A 25,417-nucleotide genomic window follows, 5' to 3' on the forward strand; every position below is an offset into this window, starting at 1 on the left:
AGTTCACTTGTGTTCTGCTGTCTCTGAGCCCTTGTGTGCTCCACTGGTCCCCTCCCCCCCCCACTGTGCTCCCTTCCCTCTCCTGCCGGCTGCTGCAGGGGATGTGTCACAATAGAGAACCAGGAAGGGGTCGGTAAATATGTAATTTACCAGCTCTTTCCTTTTCTGAATGGACAGAGTCATAGTCAGTGACATTGTAAAAAATAAAATAAAATAAAATGATAAAAAATAATACAATTAAAATGCCAAAAAATAAAAACTACCGACACCAGTGTGTAAACTTCCAGGATCTCAAAGGTCGCCCTCGCGACCGGACCTTGGCATTCCACCACCGTGGGGAGGCCCCAAGATGGCAGGAAGGGGGCCCACTGCAGAACTTGTGAAAGGGTCCCGCTGCGGGACCGTAATAAAGGGCCCCGCAATGAGAGGAAAGGGCCCCAGGATCAGTGGGAAGAGCCCCAGGTTTAAAGGGAAGGGCCCCGGCCAGGGTTGCGGGTGCCCTTCATGGTTTCTTGCACTGGGGCCCTGAAGGTTCTAGTTACGCCTCTGGTGAGTGTTGTCACCTTAGGAAGGGAAATGTATTACTGGCAAGATCTCCAGGTAAAAAAAGGTTAAAAAAACAGAAAAAGATTGCAGGCACCACAGCTAAGGACTGGTGAGCTTTTCCTTATTGTGTTTAGATACACCTTATTTATTTCATTGTAGAGCTCTGCTGAATACATTAGAGTCAAAGAAGACAATTTTTAAACCATCAGTCGTAAAAATTGCACTCAATTTGTCAAATCCCAGGCTACTTGTCAATGAAATCACCATTTTCCCTTTCTTCTATTGAGAGCCTAATGTCAGCCCATAACTATCTACTACATGGCAACACAAATTTTCCTGCCCGGAGGAAAAAATAGAATTCAGATGTTTGTTAGAGTACTTGTCAATGAACATGGCACTGAAATGTGTGATAATTACACAATCCCCCACTGCCGGGAGTTGCTAACAAAAGTGGCAAAGTCACCCCTTACATTCCTGGGCTTTACAAAGAGCAAACACTGTCAATCACATGCATGTAAGTACACCGCTGAGGATTCCAAGGTTTTCAGCAAGTGAGGACAGGAAAATCTTTGCTGCTGTCGCTCACATCAGCCAACAGATGTCAGCAAACCCTCAACCCTGCAAAGTGTCCGCAATGCTACATGTTACACATAAAATTCCTGTATTATACAATGAACTTACAGTCTAACAGAGGACATTTTAGAATTTTCTGTATAAACAAAAGCTTTTTCCCCCTGAAGCATACATCTCTTAAAGGCATAGTGATATTAGAAACGTTAGCTCCTTAAAGCTGAACTCCAGCCTTACCTTCAGTTTTGAACAGTTGTACAGGTGGCCCACCACCTATCAGGTACTAGAGGGCAACAGAGAGGCAGAGGGCTGCCAGGCACTGGAATGCTTTCTGCATTCTAGCACCCAGAATAGGGAGAAAGATTCTACTGTCTTGGCCTCGGGAGGAGAGAGATTGTGGCGCAGGGAAATGTGATTAGGTAAGTAACCACCGACCACCAGTGGAGGTAGGGCAGTAGATAGCACTGCAACTGACTACCATGGGTGGAGGGTAAATAGCATGTGATTAGGTAAGTAACCAGTGACCACCAGTGGAGGTAGGGCAGCAGATAGCACTGCAACTGACTACCATGGGTGGAGGGTAAATAGCATGTGATTAGGTAAGTAACCACCGACCACCAGTGGAGGTAGGGCAGTAGATAGCACTGCAACTGACTACCATGGGTGGAGGGAAGGGTGGGGGGTAAAAAGCACTGCAACCAGAGCGTATGTGGGGTGAGGGTGTAAAAAGCACAGTAAGCCCACCTCCTGGGGGGGGGGGGGTAATTATTACAGTCTTTGACACCAGTGCTAGGTGCTATGATTGTGTACACTGACACCAAGGTTACTATTGCATAGTTGCCAACATTTGAAAAAAAATTCCAGGGACACCTTGCAGCACAGCTATCAATTACTTACCACACCCACTTCCCTGAAGCTCCGCCCACTCCGCATAATTAATCTCCGCCTACTTATCAGATTATAGGGTCTACTTCATAAAGAGAGAATTACAGGAAATTGAAAAGGGAATTGAAAACTTAAGGCCAAAGTAGCAGAGTTGGAATAATTCTCCCATTCAGCTGCCTAAAGTTTAAAATTCTCATCACAATTCCCTGCAATTCTAAAGTGTGAAATGTGCTCAGGTGTGACCATAGAAAAAATGTAATATGGAAATATAAATAAAGTGCAAGGTGTAAATAAGTACGATTATACTATCTGGTATAATTAGGTTTTATCGTACTTATTTACACCGAATACTTTATTTAGATTTACATATTTAATTTTTTGTATGGTCACACCTTTCACACTTTATTCACCTGTCTTTGAATTCAGCCCTCTGTAAGGTGATAATTTTCATTTACATAAAACAATGTAGCATCCTTTCCTTCCTAACACATTACCCAGTCCATACCAGTATAGATCCTAACACATTACACAGTCCATACCAGTATAGATTCTAATACATTACCCAGTCCATATCAGTATAGATCCTAACACATTACCCAGTCCATACCAGTATAGATCCTAACACATTACCCAGTCCATATCAGTATAGATCCTAACACATTACCCAGTCCATACCAGTATAGATCCTAACACATTACACAGTCCATACCAGTATAGATTCTAACACATTACCCAGTCCATATCAGTATAGATCCTAACACATTACCCAGTCCATACCAGTATAGATCCTAACACATTACACAGTCCATACCAGTATAGATCCTAACACATTACCCAGTCCATACCATCCTAACACATTACCGAGTCCATACCAGTATAGATCCTAACACATTCCCCAGTCCATACCAGTATAGATCCTAACACATTACCCAGTCCATACCGGTATAGATCCTAACACATTCCCCAGTCCATACCAGTATAGATCCTAACACATTCCCCAGTCCATACCAGTATAGATCCTAACACATTACCCAGTCCATACCATCCTAACACATTACAGAGTCCATACCAGTATAGTCCATACCAGTATAGATCCTAACACATTACCCAGTCCATATTATCCTAACACATACCAAGTCCATACCAGTATAGATATCCAGCATGAGATTTTTCCCATTGAGGATTGAGGTCTGTTTTCATTTTTTTTGAGCAATATATATATATTTATGCACACACATACACGGATATGTACACACATTTATCTAGAGCTAGAAAACTATATATATGTATCAATTAACAGGTGTATAAATTATATCTATAAAAAAACATTATTGATAGTAGTAATTAATGGAGTGTGAGGCCTCCAGATTGTCGGAAGGTGCTCTGCCTCCCCCTGCTGGCAGATTTTGGAAAGTGCACCATGCTGACACCCTGCCTTCGGTGACACGTTAAATTTGGGAAGAGTGAGCGGGCACAGAGAGAGAGACAACCTGCTGCCAGAACTACAACTCCTAGCTGGGGTGAGAGCGACACTGTGTGGCACAAAATTTATAAAAAAAAAAATTTTTTTTTTTTTTTTTTTTGTGATTTACATTGTCCCTGATTAACAGGGACACTGTGAAATACCCGGGACAGGCTCCTATTTTCCGGGATTGTCCCAGGAAAAACGGGACAGTTGGCAGGTATGCTATTGCAGCCATTGACATCAATGCTTGAGGTTATTGTTGTGGCCATAACACCGATGCTGGGGGTTAATATTGCATCCACTGACACCAATGCTGGTGGTTTTGATTGCAAACATTGACACCAATGTTTGGGGTTATTTTGCTCCCGTTTCCTCATCAAAGGGCATTGCATAAAATGCAGCCGAACTTAAATTTTCAGACATTACTGTGTGTTACAATGGTTACCTTACTTGAAGCAATGCATCCTAAATCAAGAAAATGCACTGCTATTGTGTGGCCCTCTCGAAGTGTAGGGGCCCTCACCTAAGGCCCTCTGAAATTTTCAAGTTGGTCAACACTGATCTGGTCCTTTTCTTTCTGACTATCCCTAGCCTGCCCCACAGTTCTTCCATATATAGGCTACTCAGGACAGTCTGCATGCAAATACAGTCTTGCTAGGAACACTCATGCTTCCAGGCTGAATCCCACCGATGAAGGAGATTTATTTTATGCATAGCTCCCCTGAAGACCAAGCCCATTGCTTGTATCAAGATTGGGGGCTCTTGAGAGAAGTATTAAGGTTGGGTGATGTTCTTGAAAGCTATGTATAGCATCGCTCCTACCAGCCTTGATCTGCCTGCGTTGTTTAAAGAAGTAAAGACATCACTTATTTAAAAACAAAGTATGAAATGAAAACTGAAAGGTTTTATTTCAGAATGTAATTAGCAAATATGATCATTGTAAGCACCCCAGTGAATAGTATGGTCTGTCTCATCACTCTAACTGCTACATTTGTAGGACAGCTTGTTCTCTTTGAAAAAAAAACAACAGACTTACTGGCTGGATCACCAGGTGAAAATAAAATAAAGAAAGAAAGCCTAAAAAAATGCAGCCATCACATCTAAGGATATGTAAGCTACAATATAATAAATGCTACAGTATAATAAATGGCTGCTTTTGGGTTTGATCCAGGAAATATCTGATTGCCTCTCGGGGGATCAGGTAGGAATTCTTTCCCCTGCTGGAGCAAATGGAAAGAAAAAGGGGTTTTTAATAAGCCCCTTTTTATCGATGGGATAGTGACAGGTACAGCATAGTAACTAGGGGCTAGTTTGGGGAGCTTAATGAGAGGAAAAACCTGTTGCTGGGGTAGAAAATATAGGTCGCGTTGTGTGAGGTTAGAACATTTAAGATGTTCCACAATCCTATCCTTTAATAGGGTTTCCATTAATTTGCCTACTATTGATGTCAGACTCACTATAGACCAGTGAGTCTGACATCAATAGTAGGCAAATTGATAAAAATTAAGGTGCGCTATAAATCAACAATCAACAACAAGTATGTGACAAAACATATACAATAGTGATGTTAAAATGAAAATATAATACATGAATACATAAACCAATCCATGTATAAATAACCAAAGTCCAAATGTGAAAACGTCCACTATGTGCAATATCACCACGTGTGTGATTTATGGTGAAAAACACATTTCAAATATAAATCCAATAAATCAATTCCGTGATAATCTCCACCAAGTGTTGAAAATCAAAAGTGAACTACAAGTGCTGTATCCAGTGCTCTGTGGTAGAAAATCCCATCACCAGTTAGCTTCCCTCCTTACCAGAGGTATTGGAGTTATAGGCAGAAAATATTCTGACTGCTAGATGGTAGACAGAGATATCTAGGAAAGAATCACCCCGCAGTAGGATAAGGATGGCCTCTTACCAAATACTGGGAATAAACAGGCACAGATAGGATCCAGTAATAATCGATTGCCCGACAATAAATCCCGCTTCCTGCTGAAGGTTCTTATTCTCTATTCACTCTCACAAATCACATGCGTGGGACAAATAGAAGAAGAGACCATAGCATAATATCCCCGAGATAACGTTTATTCAACAAGTGTTGCACTTACATGTAACAGGGGAACTCGAGCGTGGATGACAGGCAAATGCACAGATCCCGGCTGCAGACCGGGCTTCTGTGTGACGTCCGTGGCGGCGGGACTCGCCTCCTCTCTTACGGCGTTTCTTCTCAACAGGCTTCTACTGAGACAGGAGGGAAGGGCGCGCCGCCACACCTGAGACAGACCTCATCTAGACCTGAGACAGGTGTGGCGGCACGCCCTTCCCTCCTGTCTCAGGAGAAGCCTGTTGAGAAGAAACGCCGTAAGAGAGGAGGCGAGTCGCTCCGCCACGGACGTCACACAGAAGCCCGGTCTGCAGCCGGGATCTGTGCATTTGCCTGTCATCCACGCTCGAGTTCCCCTGTTACATGTAAGTGCAACACTTGTTGAATAAACGTTATCTCGGGGATATTATACTATGGTCTCTTCTTCTATTTGTCCCACGCATGTGATTTGTGAGAGTGAATAGAGAATAAGAACCTTCAGCAGGAAGCGGGATTTATTGTCGGGCAATCAATTATTACTGGATCCTATCTGTGCCTGTTTATTCCCAGTATTTGGTAAGAGGCCATCCTTATCCTACTGCGGGGTGATTCTTTCCTAGATATCTCTGTCTACCATCTAGCAGTCAGAATATTTTCTGCCTATAACTCCAATACCTCTGGTAAGGAGGGAAGCTAACTGGTGATGGGATTTTCTACCACAGAGCACTGGATACAGCACTTGTAGTTCACTTTTGATTTTCAACACTTGGTGGAGATTATCACGGAATTGATTTATTGGATTTATATTTGAAATGTGTTTTTCACCATAAATCACACACGTGGTGATATTGCACATAGTGGACATTTTCACATTTGGACTTTGGTTATTTATACATGGATTGGTTTATGTATTCATGTATTATATTTTTATTTTAACATCACTATTGTATATGTTTTGTCACATACTTGTTGTTGATTGTTGATTTATAGCGCACCTTCATTTTTATCATCTTAACACTATACACAGTTCAGGTAGCAGCTTTAGTTATCAGCGCACCCTTAAATCACTACAATAGTAGGCAAATTAATGGAAACCCTATTAAAGGATAGGATTGTGGAACATCTTAAATCCCATGGATTGCAAGATGAAAAACAACATGGGTTTACTTCAGGGAGATCATGTCAAACAAATCTTATAGATTTAATTGACTGGGTGACTAAAATAATAGACGGTGGAGGTGCAGTAGACATTGCATATCTAGATTTTAGTAAGGCTTTTGACACTGTCCCACATAGAAGACTTATCAATAAACTGCAGTCATTGAGCATGGACTCCCATATTGTTGAGTGGATTAGGCAGTGGCTGAGTGACAGACAACAGAGGGTTGTAGTCAATGGAGAACATTCAGAACAAGGTCATGTTACCAGTGGGGTACCTCAGGGATCTGTACTGGGACCAATTTTGTTTAATATCTTCATAAGTGATATTACAAAAGGCCTCGATGGTAAGGTTTGTCTTTTTGCTGATGACACAAAGATATGTAACAGGGTTGATGTTCCTGGAGGGAAACGCCAAATGGAAAAGGATTTAGGAAAACTAGAAGAATGGTCAGAACTCTGGCAACTGAAATTTAATGTGGATAAGTGCAAGATAATGCACCTGGGGCGTAAAAACCCAAGGGCAGAATATAGAATATTTGACAAAGTCCTGACCTCAGTATCTGAGGAAAGGGATTTAGGAGTAATTCGTTCAGAAGACTTAAAGGTGGGAAGACAATGTAATAGAGCAGTACGAAATGCCAGCAGAATTCTTGGATGTATAGGGAGAGGTATAAGCAGTAGAAAGAGAGAAGTGCTTATGCCGCTGTACAGAACACTGGTGAGACCTCACTTGGAGTATTGTGCGCAGTACTGGAGGCCATATCTCCAGAAGGATATAGATACTCTAGAGAGAGTTCAGAGAAGAGCTACTAAACTAGTACATGGATTGCAGGAAAAAACTTACCAAGAAAGGTTAAAGGACCTTAACATGTATAGCTTGGAAGAAAGAAGAGACAGAGGGGATATGATAGAAACTTTTAAATACATAAAGGGAATCAACTCGGTAAAGGAGGAGAGCATATTTAAAAGAAGAAAAACTACCACAAGAGGATACAGTTTTAAATTAGAGGGGCAATGGTTTAAAAGTAATATGAGGAAGTATTACTTTACTGAGAGAGTAGTGGATGCATGGAATAACCTTCCTGCAGAAGTGGTAGCTGCAAATACAGTGAAGGAGTTTAAGCATGCATGGGATAGGCATAAGGCTATCCTTCATATAAGATAGGGCCAGGGACTATTCATAGGATTCAGATATATTGGGCAGACTAGATGGGCCAAATGGTTCTTATCTGCCGACACATTCTATGTTTCTAGAATAAGCCCCAATCCGAATAAGCCTCCCCTGTAGCTAGGAAGATTAGGTAGGGTACCGGTTTCTCCCTGTTTTTCTCCCGCCTTCAGAGCTCGCCTCAGCGCTATTTAAGGGGGCTCACAGTGACAGGATTTCACAACCCCTTCAGAAGATCCCAAGCCGTGCTGTTCCCCTCCCCCTCTCTCCTTTTGTTTGTCGCGGCCAGTTTTTATTTGTAGGGTCACCTTTGCAAAAAAAAAGCAAAGGGGGACGATATTTCTGTTTAAAGCTGTTACATCATATGTTGGATATGAGTATGGATAATTCTTTGATGTATTATTTATTTTTTTAACCTGGGCCGTAGTGGTCGGGTTATTTTCAATGCTTTGAACTGATGTTTCAAGTTATTTATATTGTTTAAACAAATAATAAATGGCCGCTGCCTTTTTAAATCCAATTTTAAGTGTGTAGTGTCATCTTTTTTAGTATAAGTTTAGAGTTTAGTGAAAATCCTGTCTACTATCCCATTGGAATTATGCTTTGCTCTCTTTCACCTTCCTCTGGATCAACTGTGGGTATAGGTTTGTGTATATGGGATTGTATGGTTGTGGTTTTTTGTATAAGTTGAGCTAGATGGACTTGTGTCATTTTTCAACCTGACCAACTATGTAACTATGTAATACTTTAAACTTCAGCTTTAAAATCCCTGCCACATTTCTTTTGCCACCCGTGTCCCGTTGGAGAGGTTTCCCTTCATTTTTCGTCTTGCAGACAAAGGAAGACGCAATCTCTGTAAAGTGAGGGAAATCTCCTCTTATTGGAAGTTGTCCTCATTTGAAGATTTCCTCTCTTTTCCAGTTGCAATGACAACTGAAAATTTGTGATTTCCCCTGACTTTCAGCCAAGGATTTTTTCAGCTGGAATTTGGGGGAACTCAGTTCCACCACCTCTGGCTCAGGCCCTCTGCTCCCTGTCTACCACTATCACTTTTAAACACAGAAGTCCAGCTTCTTTATTTACAAGTGACAGCTTGTCTTTCAACAGCCCCCATAGATCTAATTTTCTGAGTGGCTCCCACTGAGTTCAGGATGATGACAATGAAAATGCAGGTGCCCGGAGTGCAGTGCGGATGCCGACACCCCTACTCTTTGCAAGTGAGAGAAGCACAGCCACCTACAGTGTGTGGGGAGGTACTAGAGCTGGCTGGGTGACAATTGTACAGTCATGCAACACTGTACCCATATGACATTTTTATTATTTGTTAGATAGAGCTTTCTTTTGGTGCTATTTTATCACCACTGTGTTTTTTTTTTTTTTTGCTAAACAAATGAAAAAAGATGTATTTTTTTTAAAAAAAAAACCTTTCTTAGTATGAGTTATAAAATTTTTCAAATAAGTAATTTTTCTCCTTCATTGATATGCGCTGATGAGGCTGCACTGATAGGTGGCATTGATGTGCACTAATAGGGGGCACTGATGAGGAGGCACTAATAGGCAGCACTGATGGGCAGCATTGATAGCGCTGATGGGCAGCATTAATGGCACAGATTGGTACTGATGGGGCTGAACTGATCATCAGGACACTGATGATCAGTGCCCTGATTATCTGTGTGCATGTCTTCTGTCAGGATTTCCTGTTACCGGCTCTCCTCTCCTCACGCTGTGACAGCGCCTGAGGAGAGGAATGCCAATACCAGAAATTTGGTTTACACTGTGGTTAAAATGTGATTGGACACAGCTGATCAAATGGTAAAGGGCCGCTGTGAATGGCCCTTTACTGCAATCTGTGATTGGCAGAACACAGTGATTACAGAGCACGCCGGATGGGCGCTCGAGCGGTGTGGTCCATAGACACCCCCCTGGAACAACAGAGCCATGCTGTAGCCATCTTGGCTATGGTGTGGTTAGGAAGTGATTAAGGAGGGAGTGGGAAAATGGGGGCAGTGAAAGGGGGGTTGCCTGCAGAGGGCAGAGCTGAAGAGGGGTGAAAGTGAGATGTGGATAGGGGATGCAGAGGTAAGCAGCTGTGGAAGAAGGCTAACCCCTGAAATCGGCACTATGTGTGTGTGTCTGTGTGTAATCCCCCCCCCCCCCCCCGCACGCGCGCTGAACTCTGTACGTAATGCACTCTTAATAATTAATGGCCCTTTAAGACCCTCCCACTGTTAGTGAAATTTGACCAAACCCACTATTTAATGTGGTTTCGAGGGTGTGTGTTTGGAAGGAGGGGTGTTTTGGGGGTCCATGATTGAGTTCCTGCCCTGCTTTCAGTCCTGGTGATAGTGGTCAGTAGGACAAACCGAGAAAGCCAATATCCATAGCAGGTACACAAACAGCAATAAAAGCTTACAAAAGCATATGAAAAGACAGAAGAAGCACTTACTGCTCTCATCACAGTCCCAGTTGTTCTTGGCGATGGACTCATTGTCGGAACTGGACGGAGGTGCAGGAGGTAGATTTGGAGCTACACTGCACACGGCTGGTCTTGTCTGAGGCTTGCAGAAGGTAAGGAGCTCTGGGACAGGGTTCCTTCGTGGCTGTCCCTCAGCGTCCAGCTGAATGCGAGCAGCAGGACTAAGGATGTTTAGTTCCACGGACGTTCCTTGAGTTCCCACACCTATGTCTCTGGATATATAGTTCTTTAGGTCTGGATCCTCCTGTGCAGTTGGCTTGTGGGTACCAGTTCGTTGGCACAGGCGTTTTCTGAAGATGACAAATACCCCCACTAACACCAATACAGCGAGTACTCCTCCTAGGATCTCTGCTATCTCCTGGGCACCAGATATGAGGAATCTCTTATCAGGAGTGGGCATGTTCCCTTCTAGACATAGCTGACCACTGTTAGCGTCACTGCAGTTACATGTGCTGCTGGATATGCAGGGGTCAGTCGTCTCTACACATGAGCCATCCAGACAGCTTCTCACTGCAATCTGGCACCTGCAAAGAGGTAAATGTAAATCAAATTATTTATATGCTACTTATTTCAATATACTCCATATTACTTATAAAAAACTGCAGTCTGTTTCCCTGCTGAGGAGAGTCATCCTTTCCCTCGTCATGGTGAGCATTAAAACAGCAACTGGAAGTAATGGGAAATCCAACATTTTACAGTTGTCACTGGAACAAGAGGTGAGGGGAAATCTTCTAATGGTGACACCTGTCAGGGGATTAGCTTTTACTTTGGAGAGATTTTCTTTCAATTCTTGTTGTGTCTCTAGGACAGGAAGTGAAGGAAACTCTCTACAACAGGTCACAAGCAAAAAAAAAAAAAAAAAATACAAATAACTGAGAGGGAGGGGATTTAACCATTCCTTACCCCAATGCACTAGAGGAACTCTAGGAAACCTATCCTAGGAGAGTTTGTAGGTTGCCATTGCCAATCTCTTCTGGCCAGTTAGCTTGAAATTATGCTAACCCAAAGCTTCCTTTTTTGCTTGCTTATTTCTTTTATGCTTTTTATTGCTTTTTGTAAATTAACATACAGTCAGGTCCATAAATATTGGGACATCGACACAATTCTATTCTTTTTGGCTCTATACACCACCACAATGGATTTGAAATGAAACAAAAGAGATGTGCTTTAACTGCAGACTTTCAACTTTAATTTGAGTGAAGGGTGTTTTCTTCACCAGGGAAATAATTTTTCGGTCATCCACCACAGTTGTTTTCCGTGGTCTTCCGAGTCTTTTGGTGTTGCTGAGCTCACCGGTGCGTTCTTTCTTTTTAAGGATGTTCCAAACAGTTGATTTGGTCACACCTTATGTTTTTGCTATCTCTCTGATGGGTTTGTTTTGTTTTTTCAGCCTAATGATGGCTTGCTTCACTGATAGTGACAGCTCTTTGGATCTCATATTGAGAGTTGACAGCAACAGATTCCAAATGCAAATAGCACACTTGAAATGAACTCTGGACCTTTTATCTGCTCCTTGTAAATGGTATAATGAGGGAATAACACACACCTGGCCATGGAAAAGCTGAGCAGCCAATTGTCCCATTACTTTTGGTCCCTTAAAAAGTGGGAGGCACATATACAAACTGCTGTAATTCCTACACCTTTCACCTGATTTGGATGTAAATACCCTCAAATTAAAGTCTGCAGTTAAAGCACATCTTGTTTGTTTCATTTCAAATCTATTGTGGTGGTGGATAGAGCCAAAAAGATTAGAATTTTGTCGATGTCCCAATATTTATGGACCTGACTGTACATCATATATTAGAGTTTAAAACACTTCCAGGCCCATTCTGGCATTTCTCTACTATCTAGAAAATGACACAGAACCCTCAAACATTAAATATATATATATATATATATACACGCACAACATCTCACAAAAGTTAGTACACCCCTCACATTTTTGTAAATATTTTATTATATCTTTTCATGTGACAACACTGAAGAAATGACACTTTGCTACAATGTAAAGTAGTGAGTGTACAGCTTGTATAACAGTGTTAATTTGCTGTCCCCTCAAAATAACTCAACAAGTAGCCATTAATGTCTAAACCTCTGGCAAAAAAAGTGAGAACACCCTTAAGTGATAATGTTCAAATTGGGCCCAAATTGTCAATATTTTGTGTGGCCACCCTTATTTTCCAGCACTGCTTTAAACCTCTTGGGCATGGAGTTCACCAGAGCTTTACAGGTTGCCACTGTAGTCCTCTTCCACTCCTTCATGACAACATCATGGATCTGTTGGATATTAAAGACCTTGTGCTCCTCCACCTTCTGTTTGAGGATGCCCCACAGATGCTCAACAGGGTTTAGGTCTGGAGACCTGCTTGTCCAGTCCATCACCTTTACCCTCAGCTTCTTTAGCAAGGCAGTGGTCGTCTTGCAGGTGTGTTTGGGGTCATTATCATGTTGGAATACTGCCCTGCGGCCAAGTCTCTGAAGGGAGGGGATCATGCTCTGCTTCAGTATGTCACAGTACATGTTGGCATTCATGGTTCCCTCAATGAACTGTAGCTCCCCAGGGCCGGTAGCACTCATGCAGCCCCAGACCATGACACTCCCACCACCATGCTTGACTGTAAGGCAAGACACACTTGTCCTTTGTACTCCTCACCTGGTTGCTGCCACACATGCTTGACTCCATCTGAACCAAATAAGTATATCTTGGTCTCATTAGACCACAGGACATGGTTCCAGTAATCCATGTTCTTAGTCTGCTTGTTTTCAGCAAACTGTTTGCAGGCTTTCTTGTGCATCATATTTAGAAGAGGCTTCCTTTTGAGACGACAGCCATGCAGACCAATTTTATGCAGTGTGCGGCGTGTGGTCTGAGCACTGACAGGCTGACCCCCCACCCCTTCAACCTCTGCAGCAATGCTGGCAGCACTCATACGTCTATTTCCCAAAGAAAATCTCTGGATATGATGCTGAGCACATGCACTCAACTTCTTTGGTGGACCATGGCGCAGCCTGTTCTGGGTGGAACCTGTCCTGTTAAACCACTGTATGGCCTTGGCCACCGTGCTGCAGCTCAGTTTCAGTGTCTCGGCAATCTTCTTGTGGCCTGGGCCATCTTTATGTAGAGTAAAAATTATTTTTTTCAGATCCTCAGAGAGTTCTGTGCCATGAGGTGCCATGTTGAACTTCCAGTGAAAAGTATGAGAGAGTGAGAGTGATAAGACCAAATTTCACACACCTGCTATCCTTTCACACCTGAGACCTTGTAACACTAACGAGTCACATGACACCGTGGAAAGAAAATGGCTAATTGGGCCCAATTTGGAAATTTTCACTTAGGGGTGTACTCACTTTTATTGCCAGCGGTTTAGACATTAATGGCTGTGTGTTGAGTTATTTTGAGGAGACAGCTAATTTACACTGTTATACATGCTGTGCATTCTCTACTTTACATTGTAGCAAAGTATCATTTTTTCAGTGTTGTCACATGAAAAGATAATAAAATATTTACAAAAATGTTAGGGGTGTACTCACTTTGTGAGATACTGTATATATATATATAATACACACACACCTCAAAAAAAATTAAAGGAACACTTTGAAAACACATCAGATCTCAATGGAGAAAAATATCATGCTTGATATCTATACTGATAAGGTTTGGGTAATGTGTTAGGAACGAAAGGATGCCACATCATTTGATTTAAATGAGAATTATTAACCTACAGAGGGCTAAATTCAAAGACACCCCAAAAATCAAAGTGAAAAAGGCCCCCACGAGCTTGTTTGCATGCCTGACAACTTTGGGGCATGCTCCTAATGAGAAGACGGATGGTGTCCTGGGGTATTTCTTCCCAGATCTGGACCAGGGCATCACTGAGCTCCTGAACAGACTGAGGTGCAACCTGGCGGCGTCGGATGAACCAAAACATATTTAGTCTAGAGATGTTCAGTTGGATTTAGGTCAGGCGAGTGTGGGGGCTATTCAATTGTATCACTTTCTTCATCCTCCAGGAACTAGCTGCATACTCTCATCACATGGGGCCGGGCATTGTCGTGCACCTGGAGGAACTCAGGACCTACTGCACCAGCGTAGGGTCTGACAATGGGTCCAAGGAGTTCATACCGATACCTAATGGCAGTCAGGGTGCCATTGTCTACCTTGTAGAGGTCTGTGCGTCCCTCCATTGATATGCCTTCCCAGACCATCACTGACCCATCACCAAACTAGTCATGCTGAACAATGTTACAGGCAGCATAATGTTCTCTATGGCTTCGCTAGATCTTTTCACATCTGTCACATGTGCTCAGGGTGAACCTGCTCTCATCTGTAAAAAACACAGGGCGCCAGTGGCTGACCTGCCAATTATGGTGTTCAATGACAAATGCCAATTGAGCTCCATGGTGCTGGACAGTGAGCACAGGGCCCACTAGAGGACGTTAGGCCCTAAGGCCACCCTCATGAAGTCTGTTTCTGATTGTTTGGTCAGAGAAATTCACACCGGTGGGCTGCTGGAGGTCTTTTTGTAGGGCTCTGGCAGTGCTTCCCGTTCCTCCTTGCACAAAGGAGCAGATATTGGTCCTGCTGATGGGTTAAGGCCCTTCTACAGCCCTGTCCAGCTCTCCTAGAGTAACTGCCTGTGTCCTGGAATCTCCTCTATGCTCTTGAGACTGTGCTGGGAGACACAGCAAGACTTCTGGCAATGGCACATATTGATGTGCCATCCTGGAGAAGTCCGACTTCCTTTGCAACATCTATAGGGTCCAGGTATCACCTAATGCTACCAGTAGTGACACTGACTCTAACCAAATGCAAAACTAGTGAAAAACAGTCAGAAAAGACGGGTAGGGAAAAAAATGTCAGTGAACTCCACCTGTTAAACCATTCCTGTTTTGGAGGTTATCTCGTTGTTGCCCATCTAGCTCACCTGTTGTTAATTTCATTAACACCAAAGCAGCTGAAACGGATTAACAACCCACTCTGCTACTTAACTGACCAGATCAGTATATCAGGAGTTTAATTGACTTGATGCTACTATATACTCTGATTAAAAAGTGTTTCTTTAATTTTTTGAGCAGTGTATATTAGCAAAGACCCTAGAGATCAAAATGGTGGTTGTTGCAATTTTTTGCGTCACACAGTATTTGCGCAGCAGTTTTTAAAACGCAAATTTTTGGGAAAAAATATACTTTATTGAATTTGAATGCAAAAAAACACAATATATAACCCATCTTTTTGGTAAACTATATAAGATGATGTTACGTTGGTAATAGATACCTTACATGTCATGCTTTAAAATTGCGTACATTTGTGGAATGGCGCCAAATTACAGTACTTAAAAACCTCCATCACCAGCTCAATAAACTACATAAACTATATACATGTTCTAGTGCTTTGTGACATACATATTGTACCTCAGTCTTAGTTACATCAGTAAAACATCATATAGGTAACATATCAAGAAATGGGGAACAGCAATCAGTGGAAAAAAGAAAAACTTGTTTGATTTTTTAAAATTGATAAGGCGCAGCTATGTTTATTACATAATATTTTTTTTTTTGTACTGCATTCCAGACAAGTTGTCTAGACCCCAGCATGAGGCCCTTTGGTGCTTAATGTGTGCCCTTCGGACCATAGCAGCCTGCCTTAGTGCTTCATCAGCAGGTGTCTTAGATAAGAATGTGCTGCTCATTTCTTTTTCTCCTTTTTTTTTTTTTTTAGTTTTTTTTCTCTGATCTTTGATAATGGAGCTTGCTGTGGGGAATCTCAAAGTTGGTGATACCAATTTTTAGGGAAATTATAGATAGCACAAATGTTTCTACTATTATTTTCCTAGCATAGAACTTAATAAATATAAAATATATCATTATATAAAAATATAGAATTAAATATAACCCCAAAAAGCATAAAGCAGGGTAACCAATATTTAGTAAGGAAAGCTATGACGCTTTTCATTTTTAACCAAATGGAGTTTAGCTTAAAATTTTTGTTTAACAGTTTCGATATGCTTTAAGCTACTCTGGCTTACTGTAAAGCAGACAGTTGGACGCTAGGTATGGGGAGGCTATCGGACTGGTGTGCATGTTTACACATACGGCCTAGTTTTACAGAATTTTATGTGGGACTGGTTTGCTATAATCAGCAATATACGAAGGTAAAATTCAAGAATTATTTTCCCACGTCTGGCTGATCAGCACTGAACTGGAGAGATCATTTTTTCTCCGTGCATTCATGCATGATTGTTTGGATAGTTAAAGTATTTGACTAGCTGAATGAGAATCTTTAATACAGGGTGCAGGATTCATAGAAATGTAACTTTGGTCCCTTAAACAAAAACCCTGAAGCTCACCCTGTTCAAAATGGTAGCAATAATCTGTAGCTGAATCAAAGTAAAAAAAGAGCACCAAAAGCTTTGTAAGACAATCTTACCTGTCACCCTGATATCCTGGAGGGCAGCTACATGTAAACCCATTGGACATGGGTGAGCAAAATCTGTCTTGTGAGCAAGAAGATGTGGCACAAGGGTTGGTACCCAGGACACAGTTGGGGCCAGGGAAGGGAGAATGGCAAAGACAGGCATATGCTGGAAAAATAAATAATATAAGTGTTAACAACTTGACAGGTAATGATCTAAAGCAACCAACTCTAAAAAGCAGCCATGACCTCTTACCTCCATTGGGCATTTCTGTACACATTCTCTCACTGGGACATGGGCTTTGTCTACAAGCATGGTTATGATCGCAGCATGGTGATGTGCCCTTCTGCTGAATTGACTGCCCTAGGCTTTCCACTGCTTGTCCGTTGATGCTGATGTCATCCAGACAGCCCTGGAATCCTTGAGACACATGGTCTGATTCTTGTATCAATGCCCCAATAAACAGGTGAGACGAATGACCTGAGCAGTCTGGCAAGGGCAGCTCAGATTCTACGCTGTCCACATGGAACTTGGCACTTTTGGCAGTCACCTCAAGGATAATACTATGCAGAGTTCCATCATTTACCATCGTCTCCAAAAGCAGGTTCTTGGTCATTGTTCCTTGGCACTGATATTTATATTGCAAATACCCATTATCAAGCTGTAAACCAAAAAACAAAGATTAGGAGGAAAACTTTTACACTACTGTGCTCTGCTTATGAGAGCCAAATGGCAAACAACATCACTGACAGTGCAAAGGGTATTAATGTGCGTAGTAACAATATTTTGCATTTCAGCATGTTAGATTGATTAACATAATTAAATATCATTGATGAAAAGTAATGCGATTGGATATTTTTCCATTATTTGCAAAAGCTAGCTGAGCCCCATTTACCTCTTTAATATACTAACACGGTGTATAGAACAATGTGCAGTAACTCAAAGGTCAGATTAACTTTCATTGTCTTGTCTACACTGAACATGCCAGTACATGGCTAAGCATTTAATAACTTTGCCTTGGAGCACCAGGCTCATTCAGTTTTCTGCACAGGCATATAGTATTAGGATTGTGGTTGTACGTCCTCCCTGTATTAGTGCGGGCTTCCTCATGAACATATATACCATATACATATTTAACTATGCAGTTTTGAATAAGTGGCTTAACACATTAGGCTATATTTGCACTAAACACCATAAATACTGGATTTACATTTGGCCTTTGAAGCGTAAAGGAATAATTTGCATGGCTTTGTCTACTGTTCTAAAATGATAAATAATCCTCTTTTTTATGATGTGATGAAATGAGACATGTTAATATATTTGGGTCTAAGAAGGTTTTATCCACATCAGTGGCGTAGCGTGGGTTGTCAGCGCCCGGGGCAAGGCAAGTAATTTGCGCCCCCTAACCTGCGGACTTTTAGTACTCCATGAGTCCCTTCCTACAATAGCACTGACCAGCCTGATTCCTATACTGACCTACCAGTCCACTACGCTAACATACCTGATTCCTGTACTGGTCACTACATTGACCTACCTGTCCCCGACACTGACCCTTACAATGACCTACCTGATTCCTACCTGACCACTACACTGCCCACTACACTTCACTGCCCACTACACTGCCCACTACACAGAGGACACCACCGCGTCATCGAGCCCTTACAGGGGACGGGTCGGGGAGGATTGTGAGAGCTTAGAGGAGGCGGGACGGAGGCACATGCAGGGCTGACTTAGAAGACGGCGAGGCGGGCTCTGCCACTGGCCAGCCCCGCTACCGCACATGACAATGTTGGCCCAATCACAGGGCGCCGACCGGCCATCGTTTAGCCTGAAGATGGGGCGGCTGAAGTGACACGCTAGGAAGAATTTTTAAAGTTTGCTAGAGTGACACTGGCGTGGGATGCGCCCCCCCAAATGTTGCACCCGGTGCGGCTGGCCCCCCCTGCACCCCCCACGCTACGCCACTGATCCACATATTCAGTTGGGGGGCTTTTTATTTCTTCAGTCCCCTCTTACCATAACCTTAATGGTTATAATTGCCTATTCTCTATATTGAAAGAGATCAAATATGACAATAAAACATTTGTCGCCAGCGATGCTGGAAAACTCATACAAGGAGTAGATCGTCAACAGGTTGTGTGAAGCAGTGTTTCTCAACAAATGTCAAGTGGGATCTGAAGATACAGAAGGCAGATTTCCCTTGACTTAAATCTTGTCTAATGAGGGCTCTTCACTTAGATCACATTACCATTACACGTGGGTCCACCACACCTGTTGGCCAGGTAATCCTCCAGGATAACAGCAATGTTTATGAACTGATCCATCAATGGTTTTTTCCCTTCCACTTTAATTTGAGTTGTCATACACCCAAGACTTGCCTGGAGACCTGGGGCTTAAAAACAGATAACCCCCAACAGCTTATCAAAACTTCTGTCCACAACTTTCCTGTTCAGAGTTCTCTGACATCATTGGTACCAGCGGTGTCATGTCTTGTGCAGTTCTCATTAATATCTGTTTTTATGACATTGTCTCTAAAGTTTTCAACATCCTAATATAAAGGGTAACAGCACAGTAAGACACAGAATAGCAAAACTGAAATTCTCTATCAGCACGCTAGTTCTTTACTGCAAAATGTATTCTTATCGCTCATGTTTGATGAATTACGAATTGCAAAAGATAAGCCAAAAAACGAATGATTAACGAACCTCTACAATTATATTTGACGTTTTGGCTGCTGATCAGAACTAAATGCATCTGCACTTGTGACTGACATACTCAAATACTACTTTTTGTATATGAGGGATAGGTTCCTTGCACTGCTCACATGCATTTTATGTGAAATGTATTGAAAAGAAAATATACCTTTTCCACCTACAAAATGTTGAAACAATCTGAGACTATACAAGCAGAAACTTGCTAAGAAGCCTTCAGGCAAGATTGCTTGATCATCTACACATCCTGCCTTTAACTTTAATGAGACGTCAGTGCTTTAAGCATGACATACAGATATAAACTATTCTAAGTGATATTATACTAACAAATATTTAGCAAATTCATTTACAGAACAACAAACCTGCACCACAGGAAATATTGTCTGATCACAGCACAGGAGCAAAAATCCAAGGTATACATATTGAAAGTGTAAAGCTAGCCATTGGCATTAGATGACAGTGATTGCATGTGTGTGCATGTGTTTTACCAAAATATACAATTGTATAACCTGTACATATATGGTGGTACAATTGATTACATGGAGCCGCTACCAGATATATACAATAATAGCAGAGAAAATTTCAAACATTGGTGACTGCCTATTCCTTTAAAAACCATGTGCCATAGGTTTCTGCTGGTATAGTGAAGCAAAACCATTCCACCACTCCAGAAGTTGCATTGGAAAGCAAACAAACCTTTCTGCAAGTCCTTTTATAATAAATAGTGCAAGATGCAAAGTCTATTAACTCAAACCATCCAATCAGAATTCACTTTTCTAAAGTCAGAGCTGAATAAAGCTGGGTATACACTTTTTTTTTTTTTTTTTTTTCATTCAACCAGCTGGGTACATTTAAAATAACTTAGATAGATCTTTGCATCAAACAATTGTATTTATTGTAATGGTTGTATTGTATTTTGACAGTGGGGATTCCCTGAGCTTACATTGTTTTAACTTTGTGAGTGATATTTTAACTAATAAATGAGAGTGTTTTTTTTTTCTACACTATTGGAGGCTGTTTCTTTTTCTTATATGATATGGTAATTATTAAGCCAGGTGAAGGAGTGACGCAACAGAGATTCATCCCAGGATATTGGGTTAACATGAGAATGAATGGCATAAGGGTCTGGTGAGTTTCTTCTTAAAGGGGGAGGTATCTAACGTGCACAAGTGGTAACCCTTGAAAGTTCCTGGTAGAATTTTTTCACTTTGAAAGGACTTTATTTGGACTTTCTTATGAACTGTTTGCATATCTTTGGCACTTCTGGATTATTGATTTGGTGATAACTTGACATACTGCTACTTTGAGATTTGAATAATAGCTGATTTACACTGGACACTAGACATTGGGAGTCTCTTTATAAATTCATTCATTACCCCTGTAAAAAAAAGTAATAGTCACATATAGACTCCTACCTTAAAAGTAAGCACTAAATCTTACCATCACTGTTAAAAAAAACACTTCTGCCTAAAACTTTACCTCTAACCCTAAGATTAAGGTTTAAAATATGTTATATTTATGACTAAAATATTATTTAAACATTTAATTTTGTCACCTATACAACATGCTCAAAACTGAAGGACCTGCACTGCAAGATAAATACTATAATAAAGTTATATGCTTTAACTGCCTGATCTGTACAGGACATCATCAGGTGTATTGTAGTTTGTCACCAAGAAAGGAACATGTACATAAATCAGAGAACAGTGAGCTAAATACTTCTTCATCCTTTACTCTATATGTGTTGCTGGAAGAACTGATCTAGACCATTATAGTTTTGGTTGCTATTTTAAATTATTTTTTATTTAAATTAGAGTTATGGTTTAAAAATGCAACCAGATATTTAGTAATCTTGTGGTACTATTGCAAGGATAACGTATTGCCTTCAAAGAAACTTTCTAATATATAATTCATTTTGGCCACATTGTTACGGTGTATACTTTTGCTCACAGATAAATAAGACCTACCTCTAGAAGAGATGAAGAAGAGCCATTTACAAACACCAAAACAGATCTAGACTGTTGGGTTTTCAACCTGAACTGGACTTTCCAGCCACCACTAACTTCATGGCGGTAATGTAGAAAACTATGTCCATCAAATCTTAATGCTGTACCTGGGGGTGGAAAAAAGAGGAAAATATTTTTCGGTTTCTGCTGCGTAAATGGTGTGCACGATCAGGGAGTGTTTAAAGTGTATATAACCCCCAACAAAGAACTTCTCTTCTTTGCTCCCTTTTTATTTTAGGCCTCATGCATTTGGGCATATGCATTTATGCTATTAATATGCTGAATTCTTTTTGCCAGAACTTGGCAGAAAAAATGGTTTTAATTTTGCATATGTACGCATGCGTATGCACGTATGGTGTTAAGCGTAAATTAATTCTACTGGCTAGAATATTAATTTCATGTACTCATACGTGCTCAATTATGTGTGTTTACACGTGTTTAAGTGAATATGCATGTATATAATGCTTGTAAACTCCTCTCCAAATGCAGCTTTGGTGAATTATTTTATGCCTCTAAATGCTGCTCTTAAAACACTGATCTAAGCGCCAAATGTGTGGCAATATGGGCCATAGAACTGCATTGAAAAGCTTTAAAAAATACCCTATATGCCTGTGAAAGAGGCATTTTGTATGCATGAGGCCTTACATTTTCCATTGGAAGCATTTTGTTATATCTGTTTAATAAATTGAAATTCCAAAAAACAGACACTGTTATTGTCAAAAAATCAGAGCTGCCCTCTGTCCTGTGCATACTTTTATTGTTATTGCAAAGATACCATTTAGTCCTCTCATTTCCTATAATAGGCTACAAATTAACTAGCCTTTATTTTGTAGAGGTCTGAGAGTAGGAGTGGAGTAGTTTAACAGAAGATGCTGGGCAGGGCTGACAACTCAGTACACAGAAATCCCATGTGTTATCAGCCCACAACAGGGCTTAATAGCTTAGTGCATTTCTGGCAGATCAACAGGTATTTTCCTGTACTTGCAGGGTCTTTAAAGGAGAAGTATAGCCAAAGCTTGTTTGGCTGTACTTCTCCTGTGGATGACAGGTGTGCAGTTCGATCTGCACTCCTGTGACCTGTTTTTTGCAGACAGCGGGCTTAGGCTGGTCCAGGCTCGGGCAAGATTGTGACAATGGGGCCGGGATTCGTCCACATGCCTGGACGAGGACCAGTGCTCTGCTCAGGGAGCTGTGAGAACTGAGCGATTGCTGGTGTTCGATCGCTCGGTTCTCAGTGTTAGAAGCGTCGGGGGACAGATGCAGCAGATCTGATCAGATGCAGATCAGACTGATGCTGCATCCACCTAGGTAAGTATGATTGTGGAAAAAAAAAAAACATACTCTTTTAAACGGATAAAACACTGGAACATGTGCATGCTTTGCAGAGATGTACTGCATATGTTTTTTAGTACTTTTAGTAATAAAATATCGGCACTTGAGTTCACATGTCCATCTACCCGCCATGGCCATTTTGGTCTCACTCCCAGCCATAAATTCAAATATCTTATATACCTTCCTTTTGTAAAATAATCGAACAGAGGAGGGGGGGGGGGCAGAATAAGGCAACGATGGATTGGATGGATAAAAAAAACAAAAGACTAATTGAAAGATGGATTTTTTTGCATTGTAATCCACCACAGATATTAACAGCTAAATAGTGACTCAACCCACTGATTTTATTGACAACTAAACCATCCATCTTTGCTGGGCAAACTCTTTAAATTAGAAATACATTCCTTTATTATTTTTTGATTTGTGACGTGTGTAGTGACATGTACATGTATTAGGAAAGCAATGCTTAACATTAAAATATATAGGGAAAAACCTTTCCTGACACTTCAATATTGTTTGCTGTGGCCCTTGGCAGTCAACTTTTTCCAGAGCTTGAAAAAAAATGAGTTCTGAGGTTGCTGGAAACTACCTGCAACTACCCTCCTCTTTAGCACCTTCAAATCCTAGCTCCAGCAGCCCATCATGAATTGCCTCTGGTTCTGTTAGGAGAAACAGTGCCCAGAGTATATTGAAGAACCTGTGGAAGGGAGGTTCTTCTTTTGCTCTCAAAGATTAATTTTTAAAAATGTTTGTGTTTAGTAGAAGCTGGATGCTATAGACTACACAAACACCTTACTTTATTACTGCTCTTAACCTTTAAAGTATATCTAAAGCCACGTTTTGGATAGGATAGTAAAGGGCTAAAACCCCTGAACGTCTTTTTATTCATCTATGTCTCATTTAGATGATTTTCTTTTACTTACTGACTTGTAGACTTTTTCTTACTGACAGGAAGAGAAAAAAAAATATTTTTAACGTGGGGGTGATGTCCTAAGATATCGTTTCAAACAGTCTATTAGGCATTTTTCCCTTGCACAAGAGTCACCATTTCTATTTCGATTTCCTCTCTATTCCTATTCCAGTGGCACCTTAAAATTTTGGATTTTCCATCACTTTCTGATTTGATGATGATGATCACCAGGATACATAAAGAGATTAAATGTACCCAGTGAGGACACAGATAGCAAACACAACCTGACAGGGTTGCTAGCCCCTTCCTGTTCTATCCATATCTACCTAAATTCTACCCTAACTTGTGAAGGACAGAATGTCAAACACTTAAATGAACTTACTATTGCATGTGCAGACTTGTCGAAGAGTGTGCTGTGGAGTAATAACACTGAGCCTGGCAGTGCTGTGTGAAGATAATACTGATGGGTCCAGCTCGATCATTTCCTGGCATGTCCGATTTTTGCACTGTAAACCATTACAGGGCAAGTGAAATATCCTCTCAATATGTAAACCCATGGACTGGTCCAGCTCACTTCTCACCCCATTGATTTTTTCAGCCAAAGCCTGTGGTTTACTGAGTGAGCCAGAGCCCATCCCAGTCACTAAGACAAGGTCCAAAAATGATGATGTTTCATCTTTTTGAAGACTGGCCATCTGAATCTGCTGTCGGTCTACTGAAAGCAGGTTCCCAAGAAACCTCTGAAAATTGCGCCAATGGTCTCCTATAAAGTCCTCTGGAGATAAGTTCTTGAATCGAAGAACCAATGATTGCTGGAGAGCCTCGTCACTAAAACACCAGACATAGATATGAACAGGTGCCATGGAGGTAAATGAACCATCACTGACTGTGACGTTGAAAAAATATTGACCTTGTTGAAGACTTTCAAGCGCAATAACCTTGCCATCAGTAATTCCAACAGAAAAGAGGCCTTTTCTAAGCTCCTCTTCAGCCAACCTGTACATCAATGTATCATGAGGATCTTGGTCCGTCGCATGCAGTTTGCCCAACACAGTGCCATGAAATGACGCCTCACTGGTAGTGATAAATATTTCCAGTGGCAGCACTGTAGGAGAGTGGCGGCTTTGGTCAATGACTTGGATGCTGAAAAAAGTGGAAGATGAAAGGTGTGGGGTGCCATTGTCAGAAACCTAAGCCAACAGAAAAAAATAGTTAGTGTTGGTATTTTTTTTCTCAAATATATATTTGCATTACATTTTTTTTCATTTAATTTTTTATATATCAAATTTATCCTTTTTTATTACTGCCACTAAACAACCATTCACCTTAAATGAGGCACAAGGAAAGCTTGTTTATTTATCGAATAATCCATTTATCTTCTTGAAGGTTAAAGTCTGTAATATCACTACTATTAAAAAATTTTCTTAAAAGGTTTGGGGAAACTCTTTGGACACCCTCTTTAACTATCCCTATCCAGATGAAGGCGGTTTTCAGCCCATATAATTTTTTTTTTCGCTAACCCCTGGACTCTTTCTCCATGGCAACCGGACACAATAAATGGATCCGAATTTTCCCCCAGTTACAGGGTAACGACCTATGAAACTCTCTACGACTTTTGTTGAAACTATTAAGTCAGTGATGCATCGGGAAATTACACTTTAATTTTTCTACCATTATTACAT

General features: G+C 41.1%; 1 protein-coding gene across 1 annotated transcript in view; it reads right to left on the minus strand.

The window, feature by feature from the left end:
* FAT2 (FAT atypical cadherin 2) overlaps positions 1-25,417 on the minus strand; it is a 190,950-nt gene that overhangs the window by 13,720 nt on the left and 151,813 nt on the right. The window contains exons 19-23 of the mRNA XM_082253266.1: positions 24,118-24,925; positions 21,455-21,600; positions 17,032-17,437; positions 16,791-16,944; positions 10,334-10,887 (exon numbers count right to left, since the gene is read on the minus strand). Coding sequence (XP_082109392.1) covers positions 10,334-10,887; positions 16,791-16,944; positions 17,032-17,437; positions 21,455-21,600; positions 24,118-24,925 — 2,068 coding nt within the window. The remainder of the gene's footprint in view (positions 1-10,333; positions 10,888-16,790; positions 16,945-17,031; positions 17,438-21,454; positions 21,601-24,117; positions 24,926-25,417) is intronic.

The sequence above is a fragment of the Pelophylax lessonae genome, assembly GCF_965119305.1.
Source record: "Pelophylax lessonae genome assembly, chromosome: 4".
Lineage (NCBI taxonomy): Eukaryota > Metazoa > Chordata > Amphibia > Anura > Ranidae > Pelophylax > Pelophylax lessonae.